At 37.0% G+C, this 19505-nt stretch overlaps 1 protein-coding gene across 1 annotated transcript; it reads left to right on the top strand.

Moving 5' to 3' along the window:
- Positions 1-514: 514 nt before the first annotated feature.
- On the top strand, positions 515-16517 carry LOC142633390 (aquaporin NIP6-1). Its single transcript, XM_075807622.1, has 5 exons — positions 515-834; positions 1059-1283; positions 1766-1963; positions 3499-3560; positions 15907-16517. Exons 1-5 carry the CDS (start codon positions 610-612, stop codon positions 16109-16111), a joined length of 915 nt encoding a protein of 304 aa, XP_075663737.1. The 5' UTR covers positions 515-609; the 3' UTR covers positions 16112-16517.
- The last annotated feature ends 2988 nt before the right edge of the window (positions 16518-19505 follow it).

Raw genomic sequence — 19505 nt, 5'->3', positions numbered from 1 at the left:
AACAAAAAATTATAGAAGTTACGCGAATGCTCTAAGATTACTATTATTTCCAGGAGAATATGTTAACCTACCATGATTGCACCTCTCTCTTCTCTCATAACCACACATGTCACATGTGATATGGTGTATGCCATTATTGAGAGAAGACATTGAGCAAAGAAAATGAAAAAAACAAAACCAAAAAAAAAAAATATATATATATATATATATTCTGTAGCAGAGACAGAAAATCCATAATTCATGTCTCATGTTAAAAGCCTCTTTCCAAAGTTCAAATTTAAGACTCTTTGCAATGTCCCACCTTCCACTTCCACTTCCACTTCCACAGGTACAGCTATTTTCTTTCTCCATCTCCACCAATTTCAACCAATAATTTCTTTTCTTTCTTTCTTTCTTTCTTTTTCTTTTTCTTTTTCTTTTTTTTTTTTTTTCTCCTTGGGATTCTCTAAGTCAACTATCATCACCTAGTTCCCACTATAAATATAACACAGCTCAGTGAACTCTTTCCAAACAAACAAACAAGTGAAGCGAAACTCAAAAATCGAAGCTCCTCTCTGTCTATTGCTTTGTTTGTTAGTAGTATTATTTTGTGAGTGTTGGTTTGGAGTGATGGAAAATGAGGAAGTTCCATCAGCACCTTCAACACCCGCGACCCCAGGGACTCCAGGTGCTCCACTGTTTGGTGGTTTCAAGGCAGAGAGAAGTGGTAATGGTAGGAGATCCCTTCTCAAGAACTGTAAGTGCTTCAGTGTTGAAGAATGGGCCATGGAAGAAGGCACCTTATCCAAACTCTCTTGTTCATTACCACCCCCTCCTGTTCCACTTGCAAAAAAGGTCCATTTCTATCTCTCACACAAGCTAACCCATATTTTCGATCGATTTTGTTCGGAAATTTATATATTAGTGTGAACACGATTAGTACTGTGAAGTAGTCGCGTTTGTTTTAATATATTTTTCATGAATCGATTAATGAGAAAAAGATAGATATTTTTATGTAAAAAGTGAATGAAAAGCTAGAGTAATGACCCAATATATTGATTCTATATATATGCTGGCAGGTGGGAGCTGAATTCATAGGCACTCTCATATTGATGTTTGCTGGGACAGCTACAGCCATTGTGAACCAAAAGACAAATGGCTCCGAAACCCTTCTTGGCTGTGCTGCTTCAACTGGCCTTGCTGTTATGATTGTCATTCTCTCAACTGGACACATCTCAGGGGCACATCTCAACCCAGCTGTCACCATTGCCTTCGCTGCCCTAAAGCACTTCCCATGGAAACATGTAACGCAAAAATCTCAATTAACTCTACACACCCACAACTAATTATTCCTTGTTTTTCTATTTGTTCTGGTTGTATGGGCCACGAGACCACCATGTGGTCAAGTTTTGACCCATGTCGGGTCTATATATCACATCCAGTTCTTCACTGCAATGAAGCCAAACCCAGTAAAGGATAAACTGATCAATTGACTGGTCATTAAAAAGTTTTTTTTTTCTTTCTTTCTTTCTTTGTTTTATAAAATTTTAACATATTATGTCTGTGCTCTATGATAATTGTTATTTGTGTCTAAGATACTACTTAGATTTTACTTAAACTTCATATATTTTATTTAGCAACAAAAAACTTTATTAATTAAACTAATTAGAACCTATGGATGGTCATAAAGTTTTTATGAAAAATTGGGTCTATAACAAAATTGTTGTACAAAAGTCCTTAGCTAACACTAGGTTTTTATTTTTATTTTCTGTTGTTGTTTTGGCAGGTACCTATGTATATTGGAGCACAGGTGGTGGCATCTTTGTGTGCTGCATTTGCACTAAAGGGGATTTTCCACCCCATAATGGGAGGGGGTGTCACTGTTCCTTCAGGGGCGCCATATGGCCAAGCTTTTGCTTTGGAGTTTGTAATCAGCTTCAACCTCATGTTTGTTGTCACTGCCGTGGCCACCGACACTAGAGCTGTATGTTACTTTTTCTATAAACCCTTTTTTTTTTTTTTTATCTTAAGAAATTTCGGAAATAGTCTTTTCTTAATAATAATTCTTTTTAGACTTTTTGAATTTTTCTTTCTTCACCAATAGACTTTTTGACTTTGTATATGAGAAAAGCATCTCTCTTTGCATAAATTAATTACTCTTTCCACAAATCTGTGATGTATGGTAGGCTGTAAGGGTATTGGAAAGTCAAGGCCAGCTTGGTACTATTGTTTAAATTTGGTATTTTTATTTAAACAACATTTTTCAATATTTAATACCACAACATGTATTTTTACAATATTTAAACAATGGTACTAAAAATTTTAAAATATTAAACTTATAAAATAAGAACAATTAATTATAGTATTTTTACTCTATTAAAAAAATATACATTTCGGCTTTAAGATTAAATCTATTTTCAATCTTTAAAGTGTTGCCACTTGCTAGGCATCCTATTTTTTTCCAAAATCAACTTTAGAGTTTTTTAATGTTTTTTATAATATGGAGTCGAGTGTGGACGGGGCCTAAACAGACCAAAAGAATATTTCTAAAGGCCCCTACTTCTTGTGGGTGCTATTATTACAGAATGCTTGAACCTTTGACATATTAGAAAGAGGGGACTTGAATTGGGTTTCCCTAAAAAAAAAAATTTTAGGGTGGATTCACGAATAAAGAAATTTGACATATTATTTTTCTTCAAGAAAAATCCTTCCATTTTTCATAATGTCAAAAATTGTGTGTCTAGAAGTTGTAAGCCATATATCCCCCCAAAAAAAAGTATTTTTTTCCTCTTCGATTATAGTGAAATAGAACTGTTTACCCAAAAAAATAAAAACAAAATAGAAGACATTTGCTTATCAGTGTGCTTATACTTATACCTCGTAAAAACAGTAGTACGTAGTACCCCTTTTTTGTTAAATTATATTAACTGCCGAGACATACCTTCCCAAGGTTTCCAAAGAGACAGAAGTCTCTTTTAAAAATACTTTGTTTGCAATGCAAAGGCCAGGAGACAATAGTCAAAAGATTAGTTGGCACCTTGCATGTTCCATTTCCCATAAATAAAAATATCTTTTATATACATTTCACTGTGATCAAGGCCAAGCAAGAAAGCATTCAAAGACATATATAAGATAAGGTGCATTTAACAACAGCTGTCTTATCTAAAAAAAAAAAAAAAAAAAAAACAGCTGTCAGATCTATCAAGTATTAAATATAATATTTTATATCATGAATCTAACCGCCCTCCCAAAATAATAATAATAATAAATCTTATGAGTTATGTAAGTTTTAATTTTCTTTTCTTTTCCCTCTTGCCTCATGAGATACCTTCCTTGAGGTAATTTATTTCTACCATTTTTGGTTGATTTGTAAATAAAATAAAATAAAATAAAAGTTGTGCAGAGAGAGATATTAATGGAAATGTACAGAATTTGATGATTATGTGAGTGAGAGGGTATGGAGTCATTGACCAATTAGTAGTATTAGTATGATTATGAATGATGCATTGCAATTTGCAGGTTGGAGAGTTGGCGGGAATCGCGGTGGGAGCAACTGTAATGCTCAACATACTCATCGCCGGGTATGTCGGGACTTTACTTTGTGTTAATTAATTAATCTCACCCGCATTTTTTTTTAACGAATTAATCTCACCCTCACTCAACTTGTATAGTATTGTAAGATAGTCTCTTATTTTTAATAAATAAAACAAAAATCAATCATAAATGGCACTTGCCACAACTATATCTATATCTATATATCATATCTAATAGTCGAAACATTTAACTTTTTGATAACCATTTCTCATTATGCCACACCATAGTGCTATATAAATTTATGTCACGTATATATTTAAAAACACTAAACAGTTTTGTCTTTTCATTTTACCCATTAAGTTTCAGTATCTACTCACCATTTCACATTATATATATATATATATATATATATATATATATATATATATATTGTCATTGAGAAAAAAATAGACCTAGGTCCATTTGAAATCCGTTTATTTCGCTGAAATTGAAAATTTTTTGCTGAAAGTACGGTAGATAAAGGTAAAAGTTAACTGAAAAAGTATAGTAGGAATCATGAATAGTACCAAAAAGTGTAATAAAATCCATAAATAATAGTAAAAATAAACTAAATAATAAAATAAGTTAACAAAAATAATTCATGCCAAACGAATGCCTGGTTTAAAAGTTAAAAGTTAAACCTACCGGATGTTACAGGCACACCTTGATGACACATGGGTACGAAAGAGACCTTTTGGTCCTTGCAACATTGGTCCATACAGTGATTGAGGTTTAGAGGATTGTGGACTCTGTAGAAAAAGCCCAATAGCGTTGGTGTTTTTAGATGTATTTGGTGGGAGATTTTGAGTGAAATAGTTGTGATAAAATAAAGGGTTAGAGAGTATTGAAGTATGTTAAGTGTCTTGGACATGCACTTGAATCTGAAGATGAATTTTCGGGAAGACAAAGCATGATATTACATTTCATGTCTTTTGGCAAACTTTGATTTTCTTTACTCTCTTCATCTCTGCCTTTACGATCTTTAAGTATATTCGTTAAAAAAAAAAGTATATTCGTTATTTTTTGCTTTTGGAGGTGATGAAAGAAATTTAAAGCAGCAGAAAAAAAAATACCTCCAGTAATTGTTGTTCAAATGATTTATTAAGAAAAATCCAATGTAAAGCAAATAGGAGTAATTAAAAGAGATTCTTATAGAACAAAATAGCCAATTATATTTTATAAGCCACACTTTGTCACTGGTATAGTTACACGGGTCCCAGTAGAGAATTTTACAAAATTCTCTTTGCACATCTTATCTCATCCTTAAATCCGAAACGGTGAGAAAAGTGAACAAATGGCTTATATGGGTCCCTATCAAGATGAGCAAGTTATCCCTTTTTTTCTTTAGACGTGTAATTGCAAAATTCAATCCAAAAATGCAGAAACTCTATGAAAAACATAAAACTCACGGGTTAGAACTTGATAGACCCACTGCTGTTGATGATGATGATGATCTTTCTTCCTCTATGATGTGTGTTTGTGTGTGTGTGTGTGTGTGTGTGAGAGAGAGAGAGAGAGAGAGAGAGAGAGAGAGAGAGGTGTTTGTAATAAAGATGAATAAGAAGAAGTTGAGAAGTTACCAAATGAACATGAATCACTATTTATAACAAAAGAATTATGACCCTTCAATAGGCATCTTTTCATTTAATATGCACATTTACAATCAATAGATATATTTTCATTTAATAGACACATTTTCAGTCAATAAGCACATTTTTTATCAATAGACATCTTTTCATTCAACATGCAACATTTCAACCAATAGACACATTTTCGTTAAATATGCACATTTTTGGCCAATAAGCATCTTTTCGGTCTTTTCAGCCAATAAGCACTTTTTCAATCACTAGACACCTTTTGGTATATCCAATATGAAGGATTATGATCTTTCAATAAATACCTTTTGGTATATCAATTTGAAGGGTTATGACATTTCAATAGAAACTTTTTGGCATATATATTTTAATATATCTTATATATACCTATATATACAACATAAATTAAACTAGAGATGCAACAGTCTATCTCTTATTCCTTCCTTAAAAAAAACTAATAAATAAAACATTATTGCTTTCTTCTGCCTAATTAATAAAATTTTGTACTATTCTTTTTAATATCATTTAAAAAAAAAAAAATTCATGCATTTTTGCTTACTACTCCAAATAAAAAATGTAGGGGTATTGGGCCCAATAGTATATGAAGGATGGCCCAACGAAGTATTTTGGGCTGGAAACCCAAATCCGAAGACATTAGAATGATCGTGGACTATTTAAGTATCCAAATACGTCCGAGGAGTAGATTTGTCCTCGGATTACTAGGCCGAGGACATAGGAAGAGAAGTTTAGTATCCCTGGGTTATATTATAAAGAGTCCTACCATTATGGGGATACATGGTATACGTGGAGGACGATAGAAAGAACGGTGGAATGTCTAAAAATAAAGCTGCTACCACCGCCCATACATTAAAAGCTCTGTAAATTGATACGCTGGCTGTTTAGATGGAAGGATGGGACCTGAGCATAGAGCTTGGAACTTGGTCCCTAATCCCAGCGGGCTTTAGGGAAGAATGGATGGGACAAGTATCCAAAAATGAGGATTGCAACGAGAGAGTGGAAGGTGAGGAAGGGAAAGAGAAGGATATAAATAGAGGGGAAGACATACGAAGAAAGGGGGACTAGAGGAGGAGAAGAGATAGAGTCAATAGTAAATGAGAATCAACACTTGTATCCAAACTTGAGAAATATTATAAACCATCCTCGGAAACAATCCGAGGACGATTTCTAAGTCTTACTCTTTGCAAACGATTCTTTGTTTTGTTCCATTAGGGCCCAAAGCCCGTTCTTTTTGTAATTGTCTAAACCATCCTTGAAATCTAAATTACAAACCCACCCTCTACAAATTCATTGTGAAGAAAGACCTTTCAAGCCCATCTTTCTCCCAGTCGTGGTTTGGGAATTTGAATTGTGTCCTTACAAAAAACAATGGCCTTTTTTTCCCTGAAACTCATTTAATAATTATTCACATGCATCGCACGGGTTAGCGACTAGTATATTTACAAGTTGAAATGTAGCATTTATTGTTGCTATGCTCTAGTTAAACCACATCAATGGTCACATTACCCAAAGCTTAAACGTAACATTTATTGTTGCTATGCTCTAATTGTGACACATCAACTGCCACATCACCCACTTATTTCTATTTTCTTACTTACAAGAATGGGCCATTAATTTCAATGATTTTGTATATTTTGCTCAAATTTGACAGTATTAGCGAAACTTTCATTAGTTTATTATTTTTAGATTAGAATTGTATGTGCATTGAAAGTGTAAATGGAGGCACACACACCTTTATGTTTTTTTGCTGGAAAACATTGTTCAGTGACAGTATGGTAAATGTCGTAAATTCGAATACAAGGGTGCCTTATTTTTAAGTCTATGTTTTGCTTCATATTTTAGATTTTTTTTGTTGAGATGCTTCATATTTTAGATGGCTCTGATATGAAATATTTTTGGTAGTAAATTCGAATACATGGGTGCCTTATTTTTAAGTCTATGTTTTGCTTCATATTTTAGATTTTTTTTTTTTTTTGCTGAGATGCTTCATATTTTAGAAGGTTCTGATATGAAATATTTTTACTATTGTGATATACCATGTGTCATTCTCTAACCTTCCAATAAACAAAGCTTTAAATGTATGTATATCCATTTAAATTTAAAATTTTGATGATTTATTTGATTTTATTATTTGTTTATGTAAGTGAACAAAAATCAGTCACCAATCCCAAATGGTAGAGAGTTGATATGAAATTCCCCAATATAACTAATTTGTAAAGAATGGGTTTTTGAGGTCAATTTTTGTATGCATTAATGGTTTAGTTTTAAGTGGAAGAAGAAGATTTCAATGTTTAACTCTTCATTGGGTTAGTCCGAGGATCTTTAGTCTATATATATAATAATAGGTGAAGTTGAGAGAAACTCAAATTAGAATTCCAAATTAGAGTTCCAATTTTGCGCCATGTGTCTTAAATTATTTATTCTTAAAAAGTTTTATTTCTTAATTTTAAAATCAAATGTAAGACCACATCATAAATATTCATTCAAATGAGTTATAAAGTACAAAAACCAAAGAATCTAGAATACATAAATCATAAAAATAAGAGAGAATTACAGATTACCCACCTGTGGTTTGCCTCAAATTTAACTTACCCACCCGTGGTTTCATTTTTGACACTTTACCCATCTGTGTTTTACTATGTTATTTCGTTACCCACCTCCCAATTAGACGTTACTTTTACGCAATTTTTTATCAAAAACAAAACCCAAAACAAATCAAACACTCCTCTCTCCCAAAACACACTCTCATCCACGTGTGCTCACCAAACTAAGATCCTAGATGCTACAAGGTAGAGAGCTTTAGATAATAGACCGAGAACCATCTGGGGCCATCATAACCACCATCGGAACCCACAACCACTGCAACATCCATCGAAAACCACAACCACTGCAAGCCCTAATCTACAACCACCACCAAAATCAAATCAATCCACAACTCAAAACTACAAAAATGAAACGAAACTCGTGAAGCAAATTTTGAGAGAGAAGAGATGTAGTTCGATCTAAACCTTCGGCATCAATTCCTCGCAAAAACGGTCGTTGTTGATTTGGGTTTGCTGGGTATTTCACTATGGTGGCAAATCGACCTCTAAAACATCGCCTTCAGCATCATTTCCTCACAAAAACGGTGGTGGTTGATCTGGGTTTGCTAGGCTTTTCACTATGGTGGCAAACTGACCTCCAAAACGCCTCCTTCGGCATCGATTCCTCGCAAAAACAATGGTGGTTGATCTGGGTTTGTTGGGTTTTTCACTATGGTGGCAGATCGACCTCCAAAACGTTGCCATTGGAGAGAGAGAGAGAGAGAGAGAGAGAGAGAGAGAGAGAGCAAAGATAAGAGAGTAGAGAGAACGGGTGAGAGGAAACAATGTTGCTAGGCTTTTGTTTCAGTCCTAAGAGAGAGAGAGCAGATCAACCTCATGTTGTTGGGCTTTTGTTTTTGTTTCATTAAAATGAATGTCTTCTATTGGGTTAACGAATAATGATTATTCCCTCATGCTTTTGTCTTCAATTGGATTAATGTCTTCTATTGCTGTCCTTTTGCTTTTGCAACATGAGGTTTGTGAGGTGGCACAAACCTGACCAAAATTGGTACAAGCTTAAAATGCTGAAAATTTGTACGCGCGGACAGGAATGTGTTTTGGGAGAGAGAGGAGTGTTTGATCTTTTTTTTTGATAAGTAAGATGTTTATTGATATCAAAAAATGAAACACCCTAGTACACAGGGAGTGTACAAGGGTTAAACAGTCAAGAACAAAAATTACAAGAATCTAAGAAATCAAGAAAAGATAAAGATGATTGGTTACGCAAAGCGCCAACCAATCTCTAAGGGTTCTAAAGAAAAATAGCTTCAAGTCTGAAATTGATCTCTCCTTATCTTCAAAGCACCTGCTATTTCTCTCTCTCCAAAGACACCACAATAAGCAATGTGGAACAATCATCCATATATGCCCATTTCGATGACAACCAAATCTGCCTTGCCAACATGCTAATAGCCCCACTACAGATTGCGGCATCACCCAGCTAACTCCAAACAATCCAAACACCATTGCCCACATATCCATTGCAACCGGACAATGGAGAAAAAGATGATCAACCGATTCATCATTGCACTTGCACATGTAACACCAATCCAATATCCAAATCTTCCTTTTTCGTAAATTGTCAATCGTTAAGCACTTCCCAAAGCGACGGTCAAACAAAGAAAGCAATACGAGAAGGAATTTTCTGTTTCCAAATACTCTTCCAAGGAAAGCAACAATCATTGGAGCCCACTAAGAGACTATAATAATCCTTAACCATAAAACCCTTCCTTCTATCAAGTTTCCAGCACATCTTATCCTCACCAAATCCTTTCACCGAAGCACCATAAATGGTATCCATAAAACCAGCCAATGCCTCTGATTCCCGAGCATGCACACCCCTAAAGAAACTTACATCCCAAAAGAGAACTCCATTATCAAGCTTCATAAGCTCAGCCACACTAGCCTCCTTGTCTCTGCAAAATCTATACAATTCCGGATAACTGACTGCAAGGGAAGTCTCACCACACCAATGGTCTTGCTAGAATTTCACTCTTAACCCATCCCCAACATCATATAGAATGTGGCGAGAAAAAGAAGGCCATCCCTGACAAATATTTTTCCACAAACCCACACCATATAGACCATTAACAGGCCTAGTACACCAGCCACCCCCTTCACAGCCATATTTTACCTCTATCACTTGCCTCCAAAAGGCAGTCCTCTCCATCCCAAATCTCCATAGCCACTTTCCAAGCAAAGCTTCATTAAAAAGTCTTATCTTCCTTATCCCAAGGCCCCCTGAAGCAATGGGACTGCATACAGTAGCCCATTTAACTAAATGGAGTTTTGGTTCATCTCCAATGCCACCCCATAAGAAATTTCTCTGTAGTTTCTCAATTCGGTTAGCCACAGCAACAGGAATAGGGAATAGAGATAGGAAATAAGTAGGTAAATTAGATAGAGTGCTTTTAATTAAAGTGACTCTACCTCCCTTTGATAAGTACAGACGTTTCCATCCTGCTAATCTCTGTTCTATCTTTTCCAGAATTGGGTTCCAGATTGCCTTATCCTTGCATTTAGCTCCTAAAGGAAAACCCAAATACTTCATTGGAAGAGTACCTTGTTTACAGCCAAGAACAGTCAACAATAAGTCCAAATTATGCACCATACCAACAGGAACCAATTCTGACTTGCCCAAATTTATCTTTAAGCCAGAAACCACCTCGAACCAAATGAGGATCATACGGAGAAATAGAATCTGATCCAAATCAGCACCACAAAAAATCAAAGTATCATCCGCAAAGAGAAGGTGAGACACCACCAATGATCTTCCCTCTACACAACCCACACTAAAGCCAGACATGTGACCATCATGGGCAGCCTTTTCCAACATCCTCCCAAGGGCTTCCATAACCAATACAAATAACAAAGGGGATAATGGGTCTCCTTGTCGTAACCCCCTAGAACTCTCAAAAAACCCACAAGGAGAACCATTTATCAGAATAGAGAAACGAACTGTAGATATACAAAAGAAAATCCACTGACGCCATTTAGCAGAGAAACCACCCTTTTCTAACAGCTGCATAAGAAATCTCCAGTTTACATGATCAAAGGCCTTCTCAACGTCTAATTTGCAAAGTAGTCCTGGCAAATCATATTTCAATCTACTGTCAAGGCTCTCATTAGCAATAAGTACAGGGTCAAGAATCTGCCTGTTTCTCACAAAAGCATTTTGTGAGGCTGAAATTATATCTTCCATGACTGTGCGAAGCCTATTATATCTTCCATGACTGTGCGAAGCCTATTGGCTAAGACCTTAGCAATGATTTTATAAACCCCCCCAACAAGACTAATGGGGCGAAAATACTTAACTTCAATTGCTACATTTTTTTTAGGGATGAGAGTGATGAATGTTGCATTCAAACTCTTCTCAAACTGACCTTTAACATAAAAATGATTAAAAACAACCATAAGATCAGGTTTGAGAATTCCCCAACAAGCTTGGAAGAAAGCCATAGGAAACCCATCTGGACCAGGCGATTTGTCACCATTAAAATTCTTTATGACCTCAAAAATTTATGCCTCATCAAAGGGTCTATCTAACCAATCTGCATTATCACCGGATATCCTTGGAAATATCAATACTTCTAGAAATGGTCTATCAACTTGCTCCTCAGAGTATAGTTTCTTATAGAATTGAGTAATACAATTAGCAATCATGCCTTGATCGGAAGACAAATTTCCATCTACCATAAGGCTCTCAATGCCATTATTTCTTCTATGGGAATTAGCCATTCTATGGAAAAATTTGGTATTTGCGTCCCCCTCCCTCAATTGCAACATCCTAGACTTCTGCCTCCAACTAATCTCTTCTAAGAGAGTGAGCTTTTCAATATCCGTACGGAGATTATTTTGTTCTAATTTTTCCTCAGCTGTTAAAGGCTGAATCTCTTCTCTAACATCCAAATCATTTAATTTGTTCCATAGATGCTGTTTCTTAATAGTGACATTACCAAACTCCTCTTCATTCCACTTTTTTAGATCCAATTTCAAAGCTGCCAACTTCTTAGCTAGAATAAAACTTGGATTGCCTTGGAACAAGTAAGATGCCCACCAAACCTTCACTTTATCAACAAAATTCTCCAGCTTCAACCACATATTCTCAAAACGAAAAGGGGTTTTACCTCTCCGATGACTTCCCCCCTCCAACAAAATTGGAAAATGATCTGAAAGTACTCTTGAAAGCCTTTTTTGGGAGAACAAAGTGAAGTGATCTGCCAAAAGTGGAGAGAAAAGAAATCGGTCTATTCTAGAAGCGGAGGAAGTATTGGACCAAGTATAAAGGCCCCCATCCATAGCTATATCCATCAACCCATGGAGAGAGATAAAATGCGAAAACTCATACATAGCCCGTCAAGGCTTTCCACTAATCTTTCCGAAGGAAGCGGATTATATTGAAGTCGCCTCTTAGACACCATGGCACATCCCACCAACTAATCAGGCCCCGCCAACTCCTCCCACATTTTCCTCCGCCTCTTGTTTAAATTAGGCCTGGGTACACCGTAAACGGCCACTCAAATTAATCCCCAACATTTTTAAATTTACACGAAACAGAAAAATGCCCCACTGCTTCCTCTACTTTTTCCACCACCCTTCGATCCCACATCAAAACAATACCCCCAGAAGCACCTTCAGAACCCAGGTAAAGCCAATCAACATATGGGCAACCCCATATACTTCGAACAATTCCTCTAGTGATCCATTCAAGTTTGGTCTCCTGCAAACATACTATATCAGCCCTCCATGATCGCAATAAATTACGAATCTGAAGCCTCTTCTCAACCCCATTCAATCCTTTGACATTCCAAGAAATTATCTTCAACTTCATTTAGAAACAGATAGTGCCCGCACCCTACTAGTACCATTCCGCCTAGAAGAAGTAGAACCATAATTAATTGAACTGAATAGACCTTTTAGCTCTCTGATACCTCTCACACCTAAACTCTTCAAGTCACGTGCTTTAATCTCCAAAGCAGCCCTACGTTGCAATTTAGCCTCAACAGCTAGCAAGAAATTTGTTGCTTGATTTTCCAACCCTTTTAATGATACGCCCAGGAAATTATCAAACCCATTGAATTTACTTTGAAACCAGTCAAAGTAAGATTCCTTCTTTACTGGACTCTCCAGACCCACAATTTCCTTTCCTTCCATGCCCAAAGGTAGAGAAAAGGCTAGCGGTTCCACCGCTATAGGTGACAAACCCCCTTCGTTAGGCAACTCAGCAACCTCCGAATATGTGTCCGAAACCCAGTCCTCCACAAGTACTTCATCCCCTTCAAACTGAGCTGATGACACCTCCAAAGGGTCTGAACACTTCAATGGAACCAAAGCCAACTGTTTTTGCACTTCTAGAACCTCTGTGACTTCACTCGGTGGCAGAGAAATTTGTATCGGAACCGCCACTCTCCTTCCGTCTCTCAATTCAAGCACCCACTGATCTGAATTCCCCCATTTCTTGATAACATTGCCGGAATGCTCCTGAAGTAACAATCGGATGTCTCGCTGCAAATTATCTTCGCCATCAGAGGTGGTTGCTTGCTCATCGGCCTCATCGAAGCCAAGAGACTTAGTATCGGCCCCATCGGAGCCAGGAATCCCAATATCGGCATCAATATCGGCGTCATCGGCGAGCTTCAATGACTGGGCTATCGTCGGAGAGCTACAAGGATCAACTTGAGGGTGCGTCGGCTTCGCAATCACTGCGATACTGCTTCGGGAATCTCTCTCATTACTTACCGAGACCGATGGTAAAGAACTCCCAGAGTGTTGGGTCTCGCCAGTTGATAAAGAAAGAAAATGGGTTTGTATCGGTTTGGGCCGCCAGACTTGTATGGGTTTGGGCTTGGGCTTTGGTTTGAAGGGAGCTATAGGCTTCATTGATGGGTTGGGCTTTACAACCTCCTGAACATTGGACCACTGAACCTGCCATCTACCATCTGGCCCACATTCCAATCCCATGGAAATCTCCAGCGATACAGCTCTGCCAGCTATATCTTGAATTTCAAACGGAAGTTTAGCCTCAGACCTCGCATGATCTTTTTCAGCATTCAATTCACGAGAATCATGGGTATGATTGCGCAAGTTTGTTGTGTTTGAATTTTGAAAATTTGGCAGTAATGACTTTCCTTTCTTGCTACCACCATCCCCTCTCCGATCAGTCTCCGCCGTTGCCATCAAAAGAGACTTGGACTTCTCCACTGTCTGCTTTAAGACAGCTTGTGGTTGGGTGCTGATTTTCGACTCAGGAACAATGACTTTCCGCAAGTGTAGTCCAAACCCTCTCCACCCACTACCCAATTTACCTTTGGCACCACGATAAAGCCTTTCCGCCGGCCATGGACAAGTTCCGAGATCATAAAAAATCTGCCATGGGAATTGGAACCTAATTGCAAGATAAATACCTTGTCACCCTCTCTAAAGGTTCGTGCAAAATTTCCAGTAGTTACATTAGACATGAGATCCTCCACAATAGTTAGCAAACGTTTTGCACCCTCTTTGCCCATGAAAACTGATCGGAGAGAAATCGGTTTCTCTCAAAAATGCGTAACATAAAATAAGTTCCTCCCTCCTCAACAGAGAACTCAAAGGTCTTGGACTCCACGAAAAAGAAAATGGAACCTCCCATATCAACAGAGTAAAAACCACAATTTTGTGACTAATCCGAGGTAGCCAGGCCTCAAATTTGTGACTAATCCAAGGTAGCCAGGCCTTAAATTGTTAGATGCTCAAGTGACATATACATCAGCATCTGTATTCTTCTTTGTCATTCTAACATATCCAACAATGACGAACATAAGCATCACTCTATTTCCATTTTACATTCCTTTACCTTCTTTTTTCTCGGGCATATACTTGGCAAGTCGGTATTTAAGGTGAGTGAAGGATTCTTTAGTAATTCATAGTGATGGGTATCGGAGCTTTTGGCGTAGAATGGTGGCCGCTGCTCCCACCAGAGAAAAAGTTTGGATATGGGTTCTGTTTTCGAGGCCGAGTTTGACTATTTCTAAGCTATTCTTACCTTCGTTAAATTTGGGGTGTTTGATCTGTTTTGGGTTTTTTTTTTTGATAAAAAACATGTTAGAGTAACATCTGAGAGGGAGGTGGGTTACGGAATAGTAACGGAGTGAAGCACAGATGAGTAAAGTATCAAAAAAAAAAGGGTGAGTAAGTTAAATTTGAGGCAAACCACAAGTGGGTAATCTATAATTCCCCTAAAAAAAGTGTTTCACAATAATAAATAAATAAATAAACATGGACGATTTACATTTTTTACCTAATAATATCCATACAAAATTTTTTAAAGAGTTAACAAAATATAAAAATGATTATTAATAGTATTTAAATTATATATATATATATAAGAATTATATTACGCATCTTATTGTATGTTTTTAAGTGTATCTATACATATGCATTGAGTTACAAGCTAGTTTAGAGTAATGCCTAGAACAATATAAAATGCACAACATGTGTCACAACTCGCTCACGTGGCGAGTTGTGAGTGGTATAAGTCTAACGGTGAGTTTATATGAGGACACACATCTACCACTCACAACTTGCCATATGAGCACAATTTGTGTCATTTTATATAATCCTAACATTACTCCTACATTTATTTAAGACTTAAAACTTAAGTCATTACCAAATTATTACTTTTATTATTAAAAATAAAAAAATAAAAATAAAAGATGGTACAGCTTTGTGGCTTGAAGCAATGACATTGGTTTAGGAAGATGAAAAATATAACTCGATTGAATCTTAAAAATTTCCTAAAACATCTTACGATATATACACAAAAGTTTCAATAGTTTAGAAGAGGCTGACTTTTTTACTTTTTTGGAGATATAAAAAATTTTCATAAATTTTTTTCACACTTTGCTAATATGAAATAATATCACTTTCAATTGAACTCATTACTTCCACTAATTTTTGTATGCATCAATCACAACAGGCTATACAAATTTTGTCAATGTGTTTGTTGTTTTTTCCGTCAAAACCACCTTAAAAGGCAGACTCAAACTAATCACAAATAAAAGATTTATTTCAATAACAACATAGAAATGGAATTCATTAATTAATGCCTTTTAATTTTTGAAGAAAAATACTCTGACCGATGGTGTCTTCTTCAAAACTTTTCTTTTTGTGCTATTCTATAGGGAAACAACAGGAGGTTCAATGAACCCAGTGAGAACACTAGGGCCGGCCATCGCAGCAAACAACTACAAAGCCATATGGGTCTACATGACTGCTCCCATCCTTGGGGCACTTTGCGGGGCAGGAACCTACACTGCCGTGAAGCTGCCAGAAGAAGATGGTGAGAATCACGAAAAGCCTTCAACAACAAGGAGCTTCAGAAGGTGACAGATCAACACCATCTTCAGACCTACATTGGTAATATAGACACTCCATCAGATGATAATGAAGTTGGATCAAAACAAAACAAGACTAAAGACAAAAAGATGGAAGACAAATTCACTATCAGCTCTGGTGGTTACATGCATATCACACTATAAACTAAAATAAATCATGTTTGCATCAGTGATACATATATAATAATCAAGCTAGGTCTCCTCCCATAAAATATTAAAAATAACTATGGGATGTGATGACTGAGAGTTGACTTTCATTTGCAAGTACATATTGGAACTAGGTAAGCATTGTAATTTAGGTGGTCTCTGTTTTCTTTCACTGTATTTGTTTCTCCTTGTGATCATGTAAAGCGAATCGACAATTGAGATCATATCTTTATGTTATATTTCCTCCTCTATATGAATCTTGAGCTCAATGTGCAAGTAGCATGGTCCAAAAGACGGTTTAGCAGTAGTATATCATGGAACTTCTTTCTCTTTGTGGGCTTGGTAATGTAAAAGTAGACTCAATGGGTCTTAAATCCAAGAATTCGTCCTCTACCTTGTTCTCAGTAGAGGTACAGATCAAGCTATACTATAGTTCATTAGAAGATAGGGAAAGAAAGATGTATGTATCATGCAAAGTCCCTCATCCAAATAATAGAGTAGAGGCGCAACAGTGCTCCACAAGGTGATGGAATATTGAAAGCAAATTCTGCTATGGGCAGAATCCCCTCTCACTCTTTAGGATGGTCCCCAACTAGGCATCGTAGAAGGTTCCCCAACTTTGATCTACCACTTCTGTCTACCCATCAGCTTGAGGATGAAAAGATGTGCTATAGTCAAGGCTGGTTCCCACTCTCTTCCACAATGTCCTCCAAAAATGGCCGAGGAACTTAGTGTCCTATCTGAAACAATGTAACAGGGTAGCCAATGCAACTTGCAGACATCCCTAATGAAGAGATCAGCCACATTTGAAGCATCATTTGATTTTCTACAAGGGATAAAGTGAGCCATCTTGCTAAATCTGTCAACTAAAACAAAATACTATTTGCCCTTCTTGCGGTTGGAGGCAAGCGCAATACAAAATCCATGCTTATGCACTCCCATGGCTTGGTAGGCACTGGCAAAGGAAGATATAGGCCTGAATTAGTGGCTGTCCCCTTGGATTTTTGACAAACCAAGCACCTTTGAACCAGTTTAGACACATCTGCCTCCATGCCTTTCCAAAAGTACTTCTATTGCGTCAAAGATAAAGTCTTGTCACTTCCAAAGTGCCCTTGATTATGCACTTCAAGCAGCAATTGATCCCTCAATGAACAATTAGGAACACAAAGTTGCACTCCTTTGAATAGAAAGCCTTCCTTCTCATAGAAACCAGGATATGCTGCACAGTTGCCTTGCTTGATTGTAGCTAAAATAGGCTGCAACTTGTTGTCACCCATGTAATGTTCCTTGAACACATCAAAGCCAGGTACCACAGCTTGCATATGGCAAAGCAAGGCCTGTCTTCGAGTTAGACCATCAGCCACTTTATTTAAGACAACCCGCCTTATGTCTTATGCAAAAATTGAATTGCTGTAAATAGGCAACCCACTTGGCATGCCTTTTGTGCAGACTTTGCTGGTTATGCAGGTGCTTAAGTGCCTCATGATCAGTATTAAGAATAAATTCTTTATAAGCAAGATAGTAATTCCAATGCTTAATAGCTTGGACTATAGCATAGAACTCTAAATCATAAGTACAATAGTTCAATTTAGCACCACTGAGTTTCTCACTAAAGAAGGCTATAGGCTTACTTTCTTGACTGAGAACTCCCCTGATACCATGGATTGAAGCATCAATATCCAGCTCAAAAGTCTTCTCAAAGTCTGGGACTTGCAAAACAGGTGCTGTAGTGAGAGCCTTCTTGAGTGCTGCAAAACTGCCATTGGCTTGAACTGACAAAACTAGGTTCTTTTGCTTCAAACAGTCAGTCAAAGGTGCTGCTATTGAACTGAAATTCTGGATGAATCTTCGGTAAAAAGTGACTAAGCCATGAAAGCTTCGTACTTCACTGACTGATTTGGGAATTGGCCACTCAAGAATGGCCTGCACTTTAGAAGAATCCATTTTGATACCTTCTGCAATAATGACATACCCCAAAAATCCCACCTGATCTGTTGCAGGACATTTGTTTGTGTTTGCATAGAATTTATACTCTCTTAACAACTCAAACACACTTCTAAGATGCTCAACATGATCATTCAAGCTCTTAGAATACACTAAAATGTCATCAAAATAAACCACTGCACAGACTCCTAAGGGGGCTGCTGTTTAGGCGTAGAATTGATTAAGGGAAATGAGATTTGCTTAGAACAGTGAACAAGGTGTGACAAAACCGTCTTAAGAGAAATCTATCTCTTGAAAATAGCACTAGGCTAATCTATGTAATCACATTCAAAAACTAATCACAAAGTAACTACAATGTGGTACTTATACTATTTGTTTGGCATTGGAGCCTTCTAGATGCTTGACAAGTGTCTAAATCCTATTGGCTAATGCTTAAGCAATCATCTAACTAACCAACTAACTATTCACAAGAGGATTAGGATGCAACGACTTGAAATGCCCTACATCAGTACTCTCCCTCTTAAGAAGCACTTGACCTCAAATGCTCTTGATTGCCACAAGATTTGTATGAATTTCTAGCCTTCTAGGATGATGCAGTTGCATTGTGGTTGTTTGGCTGCTGTATTTCGTCTCTTTGAACCTGCTCAGTCAAGGCATGGATTTGCCTCCTCAACACTTCCACTTCATATTCTAAGGCAAAGTGCTGCTCCAAAACTTCTGGATCATTGGCTGCTTGAGTCTCCAAGGCTGCCTCTTGAACCACTACTTTCACCCCTTTGTCCTTACTTTCCTTCTCAAACACCATCTTTCACTACAGCAGAACCTTGCCAGCACAATTGAAGGCTCCTATGTTGATAAAGGTAAGGTATTACGGCTGATAATGAAATCAAGATAGGATCTTGACAGGTTCTTGATGACAAAAAATGAGAAACAATACAAGAACTTAAATCCTAAGGATCTCAAGCTCTGATACCAAACTAGTGTAGGGAATGTGTGTAGGCTGAACTGTTTTGGGTTTGTTTAGCAATGAGAGTAGTTTAGAACATTTAGTAGGTGGTTAGGCACCTCTACAAGAACACTAAGTTCCAAAGAAAAGCACACAAAGGCTTAAAATCACTAATTCTCAAAAAATTTGGTTACAAAATGAGAGTATAAGAGTACTTATACAATCAGTTCTACAACTAACAACCATTAGTATCTTGCCAAGTGTCAAAATACCACTGGTTACATCTAATACAAGTAACTAACTCATTAACAAGACTAACTAATTCAAATAGGAATGACTTCCATATAAG

The sequence above is a fragment of the Castanea sativa genome, chromosome 5, assembly GCF_040712315.1.
Source record: "Castanea sativa cultivar Marrone di Chiusa Pesio chromosome 5, ASM4071231v1".
Classification (NCBI taxonomy): domain Eukaryota; kingdom Viridiplantae; phylum Streptophyta; class Magnoliopsida; order Fagales; family Fagaceae; genus Castanea; species Castanea sativa.
This window is presented reverse-complemented; position numbering and strand designations above follow the sequence as displayed.

Coding starts and splice junctions, on each gene's coding strand:
- LOC142633390 (XM_075807622.1), top strand. CDS start 610: ATGGAAAATGAGGAAGTTCCATCAGCACCTTCAACACCCGCGACCCCA. Junction 835..1,058: donor CTGTTCCACTTGCAAAAAAG/GTCCATTTCTAT, acceptor ATATGCTGGCAG/GTGGGAGCTGAATTCATAGG. Junction 3,561..15,906: donor CTCAACATACTCATCGCCGG/GTATGTCGGGAC, acceptor GCTATTCTATAG/GGAAACAACAGGAGGTTCAA.